At 33.9% G+C, this 17414-nt stretch overlaps 1 protein-coding gene across 4 annotated transcripts in view; it reads right to left on the reverse strand.

Annotated features, from left to right (window-relative positions):
• PHKB (phosphorylase kinase regulatory subunit beta) overlaps nt 1–17414 on the reverse strand; it is a gene marked incomplete at its 5' end in the record, with an annotated part of 74965 nt that overhangs the window by 25344 nt on the left and 32207 nt on the right. For all 4 annotated transcript variants that reach the window (XM_080552926.1, XM_080552929.1, XM_080552928.1 and 1 more), the window contains 7 exons: nt 183–238; nt 6756–6850; nt 8670–8828; nt 9410–9487; nt 11974–12031; nt 12698–12895; nt 14343–14438. In XM_080552926.1, coding sequence (XP_080409052.1) covers nt 183–238; nt 6756–6850; nt 8670–8828; nt 9410–9487; nt 11974–12031; nt 12698–12895; nt 14343–14438 — 740 coding nt within the window. The remainder of the gene's footprint in view (nt 1–182; nt 239–6755; nt 6851–8669; nt 8829–9409; nt 9488–11973; nt 12032–12697; nt 12896–14342; nt 14439–17414) is intronic.

Here is a 17414-nt window from a genome sequence, read left to right on the forward strand (position 1 = left end):
ACAAACAAAACAATAACAAATTCAATCAAAAAGTAGTCTTAGCTTTAGCAATTATCTTGGCATCAGATAGATGAGTAGCAGGCTGAAATTCAACACTTCCTTAAATCCCTTTAACAAATTTAAGATGTATATTGTTCAGCACTTACTTACTGTATATATTCTTAGTAAAAGCAAATACCTACCGTTGACTTTCTGCTATCAGGGCCACATGCACTACCAAATCATTTTCTAAAGGACCCTAGAAAACAGTGAAAAAGTAATTATTTGCATTGCTATTTTGTTAGATATAACGTGAACAGGGGCAACGTCTATTTAAACAATTCATGAGCATGACAGACATCACTGCATTGTTTTTCCTATTTTGTAAACAAAATGAAAGACCACCACAAACTAAAACTTGTAAGTCTCAGAACTATGGGAAGATTGTCCTGTCAATAATACTTTGCAAGATGCATGTTGAAGAATTAATAATAAAAAAGCTTCTGGTATTAATTTCCACTATATATTTTTTTAATTTAAAAAATGATGTAGGAGAAATACTTTGCTTTATACAAAAATTTATAAGTTGTACAATCAATATATTTCCTTCCACATGATACAACGTAATATTTTGATAGATATTTTTGTAAAGAGGGAAGTAACAGGTAACTGATAATATCCATTTTAAAATAATGAACTGATTTCAACCCTCTACTCTGAAATACTTTGATCTGACAGCAAGAGTTATATTTACACATATAAAATTACACATAATATACACTTTATATACATATAAATATATATGATGTATTACATTTAACAGGAGATAACAGCATTTCCTTGCATTGTTTATAACAGATAACTCTTTGAAGTAAGGAATAGTATTTTACATTACATCAGGAAGTCATGCAAATATGAATAAATTCATTATGTTGGGTGAAATAAAAAAAATCAACATCATGGGTCTTGAAATGGCTTTTCTTTTCAGTGGCAACATGCATTACTAACTAAAAAGACGAGAGGTCTGAGTTATTCCCTGTTTATTTCTTCTCTGTAGTTGAATGACTGAAAAAAAAATCAAAGGAACTAAAAAAAGCACACATTTTCATTCCTAAGGAATTTTTGGGGTTTTATGACTACTTTTGTCTAGAAACTACCAGAACACGAATGACAAAAATTAAATACATCTTCTATCAATTGATTATATAGAAATACAGCATTTTCTGTGCAGATAGATGGATAGATGGATTAATTTGGAACAAAAAGTTTGGAGTGAACGCTTGCTTGTTCAGTCATCTATGAGCCTTGATATCAAGTTAAATCTTCGGGATTTACAGAAGAAATTCCTGATAACATGTTCCCAAAAGTACATCTGCACTATATTTCTGCTAAAAATGCTGGTGGTTTTGCCACATGAATAAAAGATGTGCACAAACAGATCAGATTAAGAAATCAAAAGTTCAAGTGGCATTAACAGATGTTCCTCCTCAGAATCAGTTAATCATGCTATCGATCTCTTTTATACAAACACTAATAAAACACAAACCAGTTCTCTACCACAATCAGTGTCTTGAATTTTTAAAATAAAAAGCAATGACTCCCCAGAGAACGAGGCAGCTCCCTCCAAGACTGCTTTGATTTATATATAGCCTGTGATCTAACTTGGGAGCAGTCTTCAAGTTAAGACTCAGCTTAATTATTACTACATCTCAAAGAGTGGGACTAGGTAACCAGCTGAACATAAATCTGTATTGTGAATCTCCACGGAGGTATGTCCTTCTGTGGTACTAGTACTAATGCCTCTCACACAGATGCGTTCAGTGACATGCCCCATATATAGCAGCCAGTAAGTAGTGGTTCTAACATGGGCCATAACTGAGCAAATGCATCTGTTGCACAACTGGCACATCACCAAATCTGGTTATAAGGTATTGTCCCTAAATAAAAGCAAATACTTTTTACTGACTTAACAAAGGTGGTCATTAACAAAGTAGACACTTACACAACAGTGGATTTCCCCTCAGAATTAGACTTCTCCATGTGGTTTTATCGTTTCCTCCCTACTCTAATTTCATCATGTCAAAACCTGAGATTCATATAAATGCGTCTTGAACTAAAAGTCAGAAAGAAAGCCTCAGAGGTATTCATGGCAGCTAAGTTCAAGCTTATGATGGCTGGGCTAAAAAGCAGGTTCTAAATGCATCCTGCTTTTGTATGACTAAATCTCTGTATTTGCTGCATAATTATATATATAGAAAACAATACTCAGGCCAAAAAACAGTTTAATAAATTGCTGATTCCTTAATATCTCATTCAAATCTATTTATTATGTGCTGGGTTTCACGGATTGGTGAACTAGACAAAATAATTTACCAACACCTACTGCAATTGTTTTTGAGAAGACTTGCTGCTTCCATCATCTTTATTTGAGAAGACTTGAATGTGTAAACAACTGCCTGACTTTGAAAAAAGTATTATGGACAAATGTTAAACCAAGAGCTGCATTCATTGTCATTTAGCATGTAAAGACCTGAAGGATCAGAAGTATTCTAGAAAAAAACACAGATAAAGTAACAGACAAACTATTCATGAATAGTGTCACCCTTTTCATTAGTGATAGCGACACATAGCGTTATGTATTAAAAAAAGATGTGGAAAAACATTGAAGTCCTAAATAAGTCCACTACCTAAATCTTATCGTTAAAAGTTTTTTAATGTGTGCTGTTTCACATTTGTGTAATAACCCAAGCCAAACTGCTGTTGACACATCAATCACTGTCTCCCTAGGACACTGTAACAGACCCCCCTCCGCACCCTTCTGCCTTGCATTTTCACATTGGATGGTGGGGATAAGGATCCGTTTCAACTACATCCTGCATGCTGTGCAAATGATAAATACACCCTGGTGTTTTCAGAAGACAAAGGTAAAAGACAGATTAGTTTTGCTTGCTCTCCAAAAAATTCATGGTTTGTAACAAGGTTATAAACTGTCAGAGGCAGGTTGAAGGGAAAACCCCTGACTCCATTCCTGGCACTGGAAGAGAAAGCAGCTCAATATCAGTCTTTTGCTGCAGTCTCACTGGACAGATGCTATCGCTATATGCTTTTCTGCACAAATTCCCAGGAAATCTCAGAACTCTGAAAAAAATCCATTCATTTTGAACATGCGAGAAAAAGTGGACATATTATTCAAGAACACAGATTAGAATGGTACCTATTGGGCTTTCCAAGCATATGGAGCAATAGGAGGAAAACAGAAATAGAATGCAACATAAGAAATTGTACTTAAGCCAAAGAATTCACCTTGCTGCTACTAAACTACAAATGATACAAAAAACGTCTGCTTCTGAAAGCATTTAAATACTGCTTAATGGTTTATGGTCAATACTACTAACAGACTAGACCTCTCTAATGAAATACAATATGGACACAGGTATGCCATAAATTCCAGAATAATATTTAACCATTTCAGAATTGTGTTAACTTCAGTAGGCAATTGTATTAACACAAATGAAAGTAAGAATATGCTTAAAAGCAACATTACAAAACAAATCATTAAACATGATAATCTTTAAACCATCAAAATTAGGCACTCTATAAACCTGAGCATAATTTAGGTAGCTGAAAGATCCTAACACGTTCCAGACTACCTATACTTTGCAATTTTATTTCCTTCTTTACGTATGTTACTTAGTTCCCTGAAAATAAATAAACAGTTCACGATTTTGACTATTCCCTTCCCAACATCATCAGGGGGCATTAACTTTCATTTCCAATAACATAAGTGAAGTCTTTACAAATTAAATCTACAAAGCAAAACACTAAAAGGACATGGTCACTGCATGCTGACAGACAACATCATGAATTAATTGAAGCTCTATACTTATATTTCACATTAACCCAGAAGATCAATTAGTCTAACCTTGCAATTTATTAACATCATTTTTATTGAATTCAAATTTAATACGACAGCAATAAATCAGCTTTCATATGCTGCAGTAAAACACAAAACGAAAACAGAAAATCCTCACCCCAACTCACGACATTTCTCATATGTTATTGTTACGACTGCAGACCCTCATATATTCTCCCAAAAGAGAATCCAACAACTGAAACTGTTATAATCTCTTCTGGATATGGAGATATTGAAACAGGAACAACAAAAATAGCTCTTCTAAGAGCAATGAAGTTTTGAAGAGTTAACCCTACTGAAAGAGAATGCCCTGCATTATCTTCTTTCAGTAAAGTAAATGGAGCATGGATGAATTCCATGCTTTGTGGTGTTTTTCTTTTGTTTGTTTTGTTTGCCTTTTTTTTTTTTTTTTTAACTTGAAAGGTATTTAAACTGAAATGCTACTGATCATTTAGCCTTACAAAGCAAATTACTAGTGCAAAGGAGAAACTCTCTGACTGCCATCAGACTTCATTATGTTTTGGAACACAGTCTAGAGCTAGCAAAGAGAATCCTGCTGCAGCACCACACTGGTGTTTCCCCAAAATGGAACATAGTGAGACCTCTTCCTGAAAACTGAGAAATAAATTCAGGAGAGACATTAAAGTATGAGAAAAAACACTTCCTTTTAGTTATAAATAGAATAGGTAGTTTAGTATTAGTGGTCGTTAAGTTTTTAATATACTGCTCATTTGATCCCACAATTTTCCACAGCAAATGAGACTGTCCTCTTTTTATCAGATTTTGAAGGCTGAGTGATGAATTCACAGCATTAGTTATACTGACATTCGATGTATTAAATCTAGATAAAACTCCCTTCCAAACAACCACTGAGGTCCTTCCAATCAGACCACATTTCTGTGTGCCTATAGGCCTGTATTCTACAGGAAGGGCAGACCTTCAGAGACCAGAGTTTATATGCAGCAAACCTTATGGTATAGCCTCTTCAGTACAGTAAAATGTTTCCAACATATTAACGGCTGGTCCAAAAAAAATTGTTTTGTTTATCGGATTTGTTATTGCATATTTCTACTACAGAAATAAAAACGAAAATACATTTCAGAACAAATTCTAAGTGAATTTCAATGTTAGAGTAATCATTGTACATCCTTAGTGTTACTACTTAGTTTCTTTTGTTCTCTTTGTTTCGAGCTAGTAGCTACAGTGCACAGTTACATTAACATCCTTACATTCCTGTATAATATGCCACAGCAATGACTGCAAAACTGCAAAATCTTAGCAGAGGTTAAAATGCTGAGAGCATATCAATGCTGCCAATTTTCAAAAGGTTATATGGAAAAATAGAAGACTAGAACATGGCACTTTCTTTTCTGACTAGAGTAATATCAGACTAAGTGGTGAACAGAGAAATTTGAAGGGGTAACATTAAGAAAGCTGAATTAATTGAGCGATCTTCAATGATCAGAACAGTTAAACTTTCCTAACTGTACTTCTCCAGCGTGAAACTACAGGCTTACATGTGTATGTGGCTCATCTCATGCTTCACGCTCAACAGCTTGTACAGGCAGTACAATACAGCAATACAACAGGTTTTACATCCACAAAAGGATAGTGTAAAAAATTCGTCCATAACTAATGATAGAAGATTCCTTGGCACACAGCTCCTCTATCAATACTGCTAAACGTTGAGGAAAGAGCAACACGAAAGACCAGAAATAATAAAATACATTGAACAATTGTATGTATCAAATCAAAACGTGGTCCATATCAGAAGGACAGGCAGGAAGAGAAAGTGATGATGGCTGTAGTATTTTTTCCACTTGTTTACATTTAGAAGCATTGGTAGTGTTGTATGAGTCTGTAATGTAGGAAGTTTCTCAAATATAAGAAATAATGTATCTGAAATTTTTGAAATTCTTTCAAAGCTTTAAATTCTTTTAAAAAGTTTGTTTTACACCCGGGACCGAACAAAACTTTAAGATGAAACAACTGATTTGAAGTAAATTAGGTAAAAACGCAGTTCTTTCATGTTATTTGCAAAAATAATGAAATAATCTCTGACTCTGCAGAGGTAATTTTTAGAGAAAGGAAGGTTACTTGCCAACAACAACGGTTTTCATAGTGATTTTTCCTCTGTAGGCTTATATGCACCTTACTTAATATGCAGTATATAATATTTTATGCTTCAATAACAAATGCAAAGTGCTGAAAAAGAAACTTTTCAGATATATATTTCTCATACTGAGAAACAAAAACGCTCAAAAAACTTCTTTTAATTGCACATTTTCATACATCCAGTTCTTACTCTTTAATAAAATAAGTCCTCTACATATATACCTGCTTTCTTTGTTATTCTATTTACTGCAGATTTGAATTACGAGGTTCCAAGCACTCCCCATCCCTGGGCACTCATTCCTGCTGTGGATGTAAGCCAAATCCAGGAACACATGGATATACCACACACACCAAAAAAAGAACTCCATACTTGTAGCTCTTAGGAGCTCTAAACAGAAATAATATTTCAATACTCTGAAGTGGTGCTAATTAACTGGAAGTAATAAAAAAACTTAAATTTCCTCTTGCCTTCCTGACATATCTTACAACTCAAAGAAATGCAATGATTAGCAGCTATTTAAACTTATAATATGTATCATTTTGATTGTATCACTTAATTTGAAAGCAAACGTACCACTTCCCAAAAACCCCAGATGTTAAAATCTTCCTTTTAGAAGTAATTCTCCATCTATAAATATACATACAATCTTGAATTTTCCTAGCACTTTCATTCTAATATTAGAGGACTACATAATACATTGATAATATGTTTTTAGCAAAAACACTGTAATACTAAGGTTAGGCTTACCTGGTTTGAAAATCTCATGCTAACATTCCGCTGATCTTGTGGAGGTACATAACGTCCGATGGGATCAATATCTTTAGGACTTACTAATTTGTCAGCTGAAAGTTAATGATAATAAAAACACGGAATGACTTGAGTGCTTTCTGCAGCTTCTGTGAAGGAGGCATGCAAACGTTTTATGCGGTCAGTTCTGCTGCTGTAATCTTTGTTTTAGATCAGTGATTTACGTATCAAAAGGACAGTCTACAAAACTACATTTAATGATTCAAGTATCATTCTTGCTACATGTAATTATAGTACTGTAGTACTTATAAATAGTGCTTCACTTTTTAACAGAAAACTATTATTTAATATGTGGAGTTGTTTTTACACAGGTATGGGGAGAGGGGAGGAAGGGTTGGGAAAGCAAGCTAAACTTCCATGATTTAAAACTTTTTCCTGAAAGAAAATTAACTACTCCAATAAAAATAAACATCCGGATAAGGAAGAAGTTTCTGAATACTACGCTGTGTAGTAAATTAAGACAGCAGTTTATAAACTCAAAATACGTCCTGCCTCAGGCCTATCAGTGTTTGGCAGGAGCAGGGAGCTGAATAGATGGTGCGGTGGAAATCAAATGCTTGGGCAGGCAGTGAAGAGCACTCTGGCTGGGTAGTGCACTGAAGAAGCCAAGAAGGAGCCTGCCGCTGCTGGGAGCTGTGCCAGTGGTTCTCAGCCACCAGATCCTGCAAGCCTCTCCCTCAGCCGCCTGCTGCCAGAATGCAGCCTGGCTCCTGCGGGGAAGGACCCAGCTCCCTGCTCTGGACTCTTCCTGCAGAGTCACAGGCTATGTCCAGGTGGTTGCATTTAAAAAACAAGCTAGATTATTTTTAAAAAGATTTAAAAAATGTAGAATTTATTAATATACTAACCCATCAGTGACCAAAACACATTTTAAGGAAAACAGTCATCTGTTTTCAGATGCATGCAATCAGACTTCTCATGCTGGCTAAAGGCATGAGTGCTACTTAAATTATTTGCAGTACTGATGACACTATAAAATTGATTAACCAAACAACTGCAAGACCAATGGCCTCTGCCTAATAGTACTTAAAAGGAAGAGCTGTTCCCAGAATAGTTGTTCTATCTCCTCGTTTTTTTAAATTGACTTACACTGCTGAGAAATTTACATATGTAGTCAAAATCATTTCTTATTGAAGATGAGTAATAACAGAATAATATGTAATTTAAGCTAATTTTAAATACTTACGCTTTTATTTAAAAGTAAACACTCAGTGTATGTTCATTGCCATTATCAGAAATACATATTTACTGGAATCCAATTTGGTCTATACTAAAAAAAAAAAATCCTAAAATCTCATACCTAATTTCTAGGGAGCACAGAATCAACAAAAAGCATGTAAAAAAATATAAGAAAAGGCAGCCAGTAAATGATAAAAAAAGAATGAATTTTCAATTGCATGGAACAGCTGAATACCTAGTGGCCGGGCATTATTTTCTCTTCTTCTACAACAGAGACCCTATCGTGAAAGCTTGACAAACTTCCTCAACCAAAGCAACAAAAAAATTCTCTTGAAAAATAGCATTACTGCATGCAAAATACGAGGGAATGTCAGGAAAAGAAACAACATATGAGAAGGCTATTGCGTTTAGAAGATTTTCAGTATTCTATAAAATATACCAGTAAGCTTCATAGCATGCTGCATGCAGCATAAAAATTCAACATGAAGAACAAAAAGCAATTTTTGCCCATCACATATGTACCAAAGCAGAAGACACACATGCTACCCATACTACCTGGAGTCCTTTCGAAATTCAAGCCAGTATGTTTGTTCAGATTCAAGAAAAACATTAACGAGATAAATATCCTTTATCTGTGTTGAGTCAAAACCTGTTAGAATTTCTTCAGCCTCTTACCCAGGAGCTTTGCAATGATGTAAACTGCCTGTCCCCACAAGAAAAACTTTCCATCACGTCCACTGTTACTAGGAAATCGTTTCTGACTACCAGGATTCTTCTTTTCCAGTTCAACAAAATCAGCTGGCACATAGTAATACTTGGGTACAACAGGACACCCTATGGAGTTTTAAAATAAGTACAGTAAGTAAATAAATCAAATTCTATTTCCATTATTATTTGATTGTATTCCCCTAATAAAGCTGAAGTGTTATCCGGGTAGCTATTTGAGCAGACAGACTGTTGTCATTCATCATTTTCTCTCAAAACCACAATCAGTGTCGGAAACCGAGAACTAGAATAAACTACTTTATTTTTCACCAAACATTTCCACTGAATTTTTTCCCACAATACATACACCATCTGTACTATACAAAAATGTTTTCACTGAAACAAAAATGCACTACAGATAAGAAACCATACCCAAAAGAAATGAAAGCTGCATTAGAGCAAAACACCTTGGGTTTTCTCCCTTCATTTAATAGTCACCTCAGTACTAGACAACTTGTTGGCCAAAAATGGTCAAACAATTAAATAATGCTTGCAAGAGATTATTTCAATATTAGTATTTTGCTATCATGAAACAGTGATATTATTATTTCCCTTTTTGTTTACTGCAACATCCATTAATAGTGTAAGTATTTTTTATAGTTTCAGACCAAAAAGAATAGTGTTTTGAAAGAACAATTATCAAATTATACCTTCAGATGTATGTTGAAGCAAAGGATCCAGAAGATCCTGATATTCCTTTACTTGTGCAAAATTTCCTCTAAAAACGCCTACAAAAAAAACCAAACAATAATTAATTCAATGAAAGAAATAACTGTTCTGTGAATTTAGTGTTCATAAAAGAAAAATCTAGTGTTTATTGTTCTGTGGTGCAGTGCCTACAGACTAAATTGTTCATGAAAAAGTACAACACTAAACTAACTGCTTGCTTATTACCACAGCTAAATCTCACAGGGATCATGAGTCAGACATTGTTTTATTAGCTTAAACTGAAATCAATTGTAAGTTACATCACAGAGTAAAGCTGTGAACTTATAGAGGCTCAGAAGTGGACTAGATCTCAGGCAACCAGCCCAGCTAGCTGTAAATAACTTCCTTAATTATAGTAGAATGAAGAAGCAGAGCTTGTATGCCAGGGTGGAGACACATAGGCTGTTTCTAAATATTCATGACAGAGTTTCAAAATGATCTAAAAATGAATTGTCTAGATCTCCCAATAAATCAATACAATAGGAACTTGAAAAAGTAAATTGAAAAATTCCCCCCCAAAGATATTTAGATGGAATCTTTACATTGATAAGTTACGTAGATATAGTAATTTTAACATGATAGAGATTAAGAACAGGTGACACATCTTGAGATGTTAAATACACAGTCAACTCTTTATGATGATGCTTTAGGGGAAAAAGTGTTAAGTTTGGAAGCACCAGCATCTTAAATGTTTTTCTAGTAGAATTTAGTCATCTCAAAATTAGTCTGATGAATACTATTATGACCAGTGTTCAGTTCTTACACGAAAAGATGCATCAAAAATAGCAAAAGCATTTCTGCTCATCAAGGAAAACTTGGATGAACTTGACAAATAAGAGTAATCTTTTTAAAAACAGAAATGTTTTGAAACATTTAAAGGGAAAGAAGTCAAACTTTTCATCTTTCACTCCTGTGCATGTCCTTCCTTTCCATGTTTCCCTTATCCTACAAAACCACCATAATCCTCCAGATTCGAGTAGAAATTTAAAAAAGCTTTCAAAAATGCTATTCAAATACTTATTATCCTCCCCCAAAACACACATTGATTTATTTATTTCAATCCTTCCTTGCAGCTACAGATGCATATCTACTATCTATGAAGTCCTAAACAATTTCCTTTTGAGAAACATCCCAAAGGGAAATTAGTACTAAAGCAGTCTTTTTGCACTCTTAGGAACTGTTATTTCTGAAAGGCAAAAGTAAGACAAAAGAAAACCACAAACTAGTAGCTCATTCACCAAAAACAAACGTACCAGAACATCTTATTATAAACAGCTTAGCCATTTTTACAGTTTAAGTCTCTCTGTATGCACTTCAAATTTTCCATTAATGAAGCTTGTGGATTTCGATGCAAGTGCACAAAATCCACTGATGTAATTGTACTATTTGCTTAAATTGAGCTACAGGGAAAAAAACAAAACACTAGGACAATATTTGCATGGTATGTATTTAGTACTTTTTCTTTACAACACAAGAAAAGTAGAGAAACTAACTTCAGTTAAAGACAACTATATTTTTTATACTTCCCAAAACTGTAAGTGGGCAGCATAAAATGTCAATGCCTTTCTCCTGGGTTTTTGGGGGCTTCACTCCTTTTGAAAAAAGTCAAGCATTCCTTCAGAAAAATCAACTGTGAAACCTTATTACATGTTCAAACAAAATATTTTAATCTATGGGTGAGCACACAGGAGTCAAGGCAGAGAGCAGACTTCTATGCGTCTCACAATCTTTATTTGAAAACTATTTCACACACTAAAGAGCAAAAACAGCTGCTAGAAATATGGCCAGATTTTCATCCATTTACAAAGCTGAAAGACAAATGAATCTTTTTGATGGCTGTAACCCTTACTGATTTTCTTATTCTGACCTTCCGTGTGAGTTCTAGCTTCCATCCTGAAATCATCCTGTGAACTTTTCTAGTACGTCTCCTAACCTCGAGACAAGGTCTGTCAGTTGAGGATGTATTTATTTATTCATCAGACCAACTGTCTACATGTAAAAACATAGCCAGGAAGCAAAGGCATTTAAAAAGAGCAACTAGGCCTTCTGCTTTGCCTTATTCTCTTCTAAATTCTGTTTCGTTTATCTCAGAACAACCAACTTGAAAATATCTGTGACAACATTCAGTTTGTCATTATATTCTCAATTCTACTTCTTTTTCTCTCATGTGCTGCTGCGAAGTACTGATACTGTGGAAGTTTTTAAGACTTAAAAAGCAATGCAGAAGTGAATGTCATAGATCTAAACTTCTGAAAAACGCATATCAAGTTATATTGTAAGAACAGAGTTCAAGTTACAAATGCTGAAATATGGGTGTTTTTTGGTTTTGTCTTTTTTTTTTTCTTTTTTCTGTTGTTGTTCTTGGTTTTTAACCCATGAGGCAGAACTCTCAATGAGTCTTCCTTACAGCAGACACTGCTTGTATATGCAGGACAAAAAATGATTTTGTATTCTTCATCTAAGGGCCTGTAATGCCTTTATAAAACAAGAACAAAGCCATACTTACCATCAATTATCATGAAAATAAAGAACAGAGGGAATTCACATTCAATGCCATCAAAAAGCTAAAACGAAGAAAAATTAATCAGCTATTTCAGATTCAAATTTTAGTTTCAGGAAATACATTTCCATATCCTATAGAACTATTTCAAAGCAACAAAAGACAAAGATGAATGTGAAAACATTTTAGGACACCAGCTTTTCATTTAGCTTACAGCCTCTTAATTCTACAGGCACTTCAACCGTGCTTTTACATATGGCTCATTCTCAAGCAGAGTATTTACATAATCTATGTTTTATTTTCCACAGAGAAACTATCGGGGAGTAAAAATAGTAAATTTTCATTTAGATAACCTTTACTGATAAACACTGTGGTCAAAAGCAAAACTGTTTTCTATACACTCTGACTCTAGTCAGCTGTGAAATTAAATAAAATGATAAATAACTTTCTCATTTGTTATGTGAAATCAACTATACCCTAAATGTAAATGGAAGCACATTCATTACAAAACAAATCAACAACTAACTTGCTGACTTAGCAATCTCTCAAAACTGCACATGCCAAATTACAAAATGCATCTCTCCTTCATTTGAGACAATTGGGAATTGCTGTGCAATTCCAACTGCAAATACTAAAGGTGCAATATCTGTTTTATTTATTTATTTTTTTTAAGTATGGCCTGAGCACTCCAGGAAACCGAAACTTGCCCTTATATATATATGCCAAGTACCTTTATTTCTGCTGGTTTATAATAGCGCCGTGTTTTATCCTCCAGTGCTGTTCTGTATCCATCTCTCAGGAATCTTTTAAACCCGTATTTTCCTTTTAATTTTCTGATAATTTTATCTAGTGTTTGATTGAACAAAACCTCATCATCCAAAGCAAATGCAGGATAACTGAGACAGGGCAGAAGAGCTGCATCAGTATTCTGCAGAAGAAGAGGAGAAAACAGCAAGTCATAAGTTTAATCAAATCTCTGAAAATTATTTGATGCACAAAGACTATTTTACCTACTCAGTAAAATATACATTTGAAACAATCTTATATTTATCAAAATCACAGTACTAATATACTGAAGTAACTTGCAAAGTGGGACTTCTAAAATGTTTAGGAATAAACCATATACCCAATATTCAGATATATGATTTGAAAGACAAAGAACTCATTTGACTCAAAATCTGACCTACTTTAGAGTTAATAATCTGTTATAACTGATAATTATCAGTTGATAATAAATGAACATATTGTGGAACTTTGTGTTTTGAGAAACAAAAAAAAATAGCCTCCAGCCTATTCCTGGAAGAAAAAAAACTATTTGGGTACCCTATGCTCAAAAAGAATCCCAAACGATTTATAAAGGTGCAATGCTGAGAAGTAACTATGATTAAATCATCATTTCTGAAAAGCTTTTTCAGGAATTGTCTCCAACTGCTGTAACAAACGAGCATTTTTGATTTACATTCAGGAAGTACGGGAATAATTTCAGGAAAAAATACATGTGGCATTTCTCAAGAACTATTGGCAACTATCACAAAATGAAAACACAACAAAAACTATTAAGTAGTATATCACCACTACAAGTTAGTTATAACGTTAAACTAAAAAATTAGCTGACAGTGCCTTTTAATTATCCAGTATTATCACTCTGCTTTGATTCTTCTATACAATGAGTAAACTATTAATGTTGAAGATTAATAGTTCATTTCATAAACCAAAATGCTATTAGATCCCAGAATGAAAAAGCAGTAGAACTCCATTATCACTCATATTAAATAACCATCTTTCAAAGAACAAATTTACCTTTGATGCTAATACTGAAATAGATGTTTTTTGATTATTTTGTACTTATGTCACTTAGATTTACTCACTGATAAAATACTTACTTACAACAGTGGCTTATAGTAACAAGAAATCCTCCATATTCTGCAATTAATGAAAAGCCAACCTTAAAGGCTTCTTTTCTATACAAAAGAACAAATTAAAGCTAAAAGAAATGTACTCTTTCAAAAATGCAGTCACTGAATTTGTAACGGAAACTGAACCACTAGGGTAAAAACAAGACAATCACCAAGACTGCAAGCATTACTTAACTTACTGCATATCATTATTATTTTTATTTTGAAATTATTCAGAAAGATACCAACAGGCTAACATTCTAACCTAAGTATTTTTAAAATAAAGAATGCCCTGTTGATTTCACTTCAGAGACACATCTACATCACAGTGATGTTTAAGAAGCACAAATCTAACACCTTCCCAACAAACTCCTATCCTTATTAAGCAGAACAAACTGGCTGTCATAAAGCTAAGAATTACGTTCATATTCATTTATTTTCTCCACACATTGTTAAGGTGAAATCCGTTTAATTACTTACATGAGACCTTGACTCTCGGGGTAGCAATGAACACAGAGTCTGTCTGTTACGGTTATGAGCATCAAAATCCACAAATATAACAGACCAGGAGCAGCCCTGTAAATAGAACATGGAATTTAAGGAGAAAGGAAAAAATTTTGGCACATGCTGGTGAAACTAAACAGCTCTTTGTTTTAATAATGTTATGCCGTAATAGTCCAGTAGCTGGCAACTAATCAGAAAATGAAACAATATTACAGTGAAAATGTTTTGAACTTTCAAATATTTTAAAAATAAAGCCAAAAATTTTTGAAAAAATTATAACTTGAAATTTTAAACGAAACCAGGTGTTTTTGTCTACTAGTGATTATGAATTATTTACTCAAGTTATAATCTCTTAATTGAATATTCACATGATGTCAGAATCTTTATTATTAATTACAATTAAGGATTTAAGTACTGCACTAGTAAGGATCGTATCTGAATTCCTGTGCCAAAGTCATACATATTAACTACCTCATGTAGATTTCATAACTGTTGTTTCAGACATACACAATAGATTGGGAATAAATTTAAGAAGCTTAGCATAGGATGTTAAAGTAAAATAATGAGAAATTAAGTAAAGAGCCAATTTATTTGTTACATTAAAAATTCTCTTCTCGATGTGTAAATAAATCTCCTTTTGCTGACAAAGCGGTTAGGGTTACACCTTGACTGCATTCTTATGCTTATAACTCCTGCTTTTTAAGAAATAATTCTAGTATAATGAAGATGTAAACAAATAGCATTAAAAGCCATGTATGCATTCCTCCTTTATATTAAAGCACATAAAATTCAGAGTACATGAAAATCCAATTGTTTCTCAGTTCGTAATTGTTCTTTATTCTACCTGGCACCTAACAAAGATTGCAATACAATTAATTGAACATAAGTATAGCTGTGCTTTGTTACATCAAAAAAAAAAAAAAGCACGATTTCTCATAGGATTTTTTTTTAATGTTTCTATATTTCTGGGAGAGGAGGAGAAAGCAATAGTTCAATGTGATTATCTACAACCAGCAAGTAAACTTTGTGTCTTCTCCGGGTATTTGCATGAATGCACAGGGCAACTTCCCCATCATGAGATACTCCAAGACATAAAACATACAAGCATGTGTGAGAGCACAGATACAGTAATACGTATATATACACAAATATTTACTAGTTTCTCCCAGTATGCACAGTGTGAGTGGAAATATCTGCATGGAAATGTTGAGCAGTCTGTCACCAGTGATTTGTGCAGGTTGCACTAAGTGTAGTTGCAGGTGCAGTTCCTCCTGAGGGGCTCAGCAGGATTTCTCAGAGCTATTGGAACACAGCTGGAGCTAAGCACAAAGGCAGGCTCTGCTGCAGACTGAAGGTCAAAATGGTTTCTGCTTATGCAAAGTATCTTGGAAATAAATTCTCAGACTATTTAAACTCGCTTTGCTTCAGCGATTTATTCATCCACTTCAGAATTTAGTAAAATATCATTTGAAAAAAAAAAAAAAAAGGAGCCACATTTACTGGTGCTTGAGATTATTGAGAAGGTAAAGATTGTAGATAAATGTTTCTTCTGAAATACTGACAATGTATGTATAATGTCTGATCATTACCTAAGATCCTTAGCTCCTAACTAAGCTCCTACTTCCAATTTCTTAACACATGGTAACAGTTTCAGGAAGTTCAAATAAACCAAATCTACACCAAATGGCTATGGCTAAGTCTTTTTGTAACAGTGTGTGTAAGGCCATTTTCATACTTCTCCACTCATAAGCAAACAGCCATTGTTATATCCCCATAGTATAACCTAAAGAGAACAACTCTGTTGTCCAAGGGGAAAAAAAAAAAAGGAACAAAAAAGAAATATCCACAAAAATTATAATGGAAGTCTTTAAGAGTCAGAAACCCTCACATTCAGGGGTACACCCTGCACTATTACTTAAGAGAAGATAAAAAGGTCTAAAAACAGTAAGTGCTACAGCGTTTCATCAATAGAAGATTTAAAACAAAAATATAACTTTCATTTTTCAACCCAGGCATTGCAATAGCTCTAAAAAGTTCCAGTCAAAACAGGTTGTTGTGTGTTTGGTTTTTTATTTATTCATTCATTTATTTCTGTGACTACATTGTAAGAAAGTACTTTTTGTCCACTATGAGAAAGATCTTAATGATTTTTTTTTCAGATGTTCAAGCAACTTTTTGTTGCTTGAAAGAACTTCAAGAGCTTCTTGAACTAGCTCCATGTCCCTCAGCTTTCCAATTGTTCCAAGAGATGCAGAACACTGAGTAATAACGCTAGCCAAAGTGCAGAAACTCTCGCTATTAGTTAACTACAGTCACAAATAAAATGATTATGACTGAGAATAGTAAACAGGGAAGTACTAGTTGGTGAATGCGATCCCATGGTTTAAAAAGTTCACATCAATAAAACGATGGGCTTGTCCAAGGGGAGTGAAAAACTGTGGAATGGAGTCTGGAAAGCCATCACACTAGTATAAAACAGTGATACACCTTAACAGATTTTTCTTCTCCACAAATGCAATATTCAGAGAATATAGCAGTGTCCTTTACAATTGAGGTATATCGGTATGAGCCTTCTCAGAGTGCTAAAGCCAAGCAGCATGAGAAGAAAGCCATCTCAGAGGCAAGGTTACACAAAACACTACAGTATCTCCTAGATTACAACAAGAAACTGACATAAAAAAAATGATAGAACCAAACACATTTTCTGCAACAATCTCATACCTCCCCCCAAAAAAACAGTAGATTCTTATCACTAAGGTGTATGCTCATGAAGGGTTGTTTAAGATAAATTTTTATTATGAGATTTCAAAGCATACTTACACTATGGTAGTCAAGGAAAAGCTTCCTACTGTTTTCAGCAGTACAAGACTGTACACAGAAGTCACTTCTACATTTTGTTTAATAGCAAGTGTTAATATACAAATGCAACTGTTAATCTAGAATGAACTACAGACTAGGCTTTTTAAATTCATTCTATGTAGTTTCTAGATAAATGTATGCTGAAATAAAATATTATATACAAGTAACGTCTGTACACAATGCATATTT

The sequence above is a fragment of the Anser brachyrhynchus genome, assembly GCF_964034855.1.
Source record: "Anser brachyrhynchus genome assembly, chromosome: 12".
Lineage (NCBI taxonomy): Eukaryota > Metazoa > Chordata > Aves > Anseriformes > Anatidae > Anser > Anser brachyrhynchus.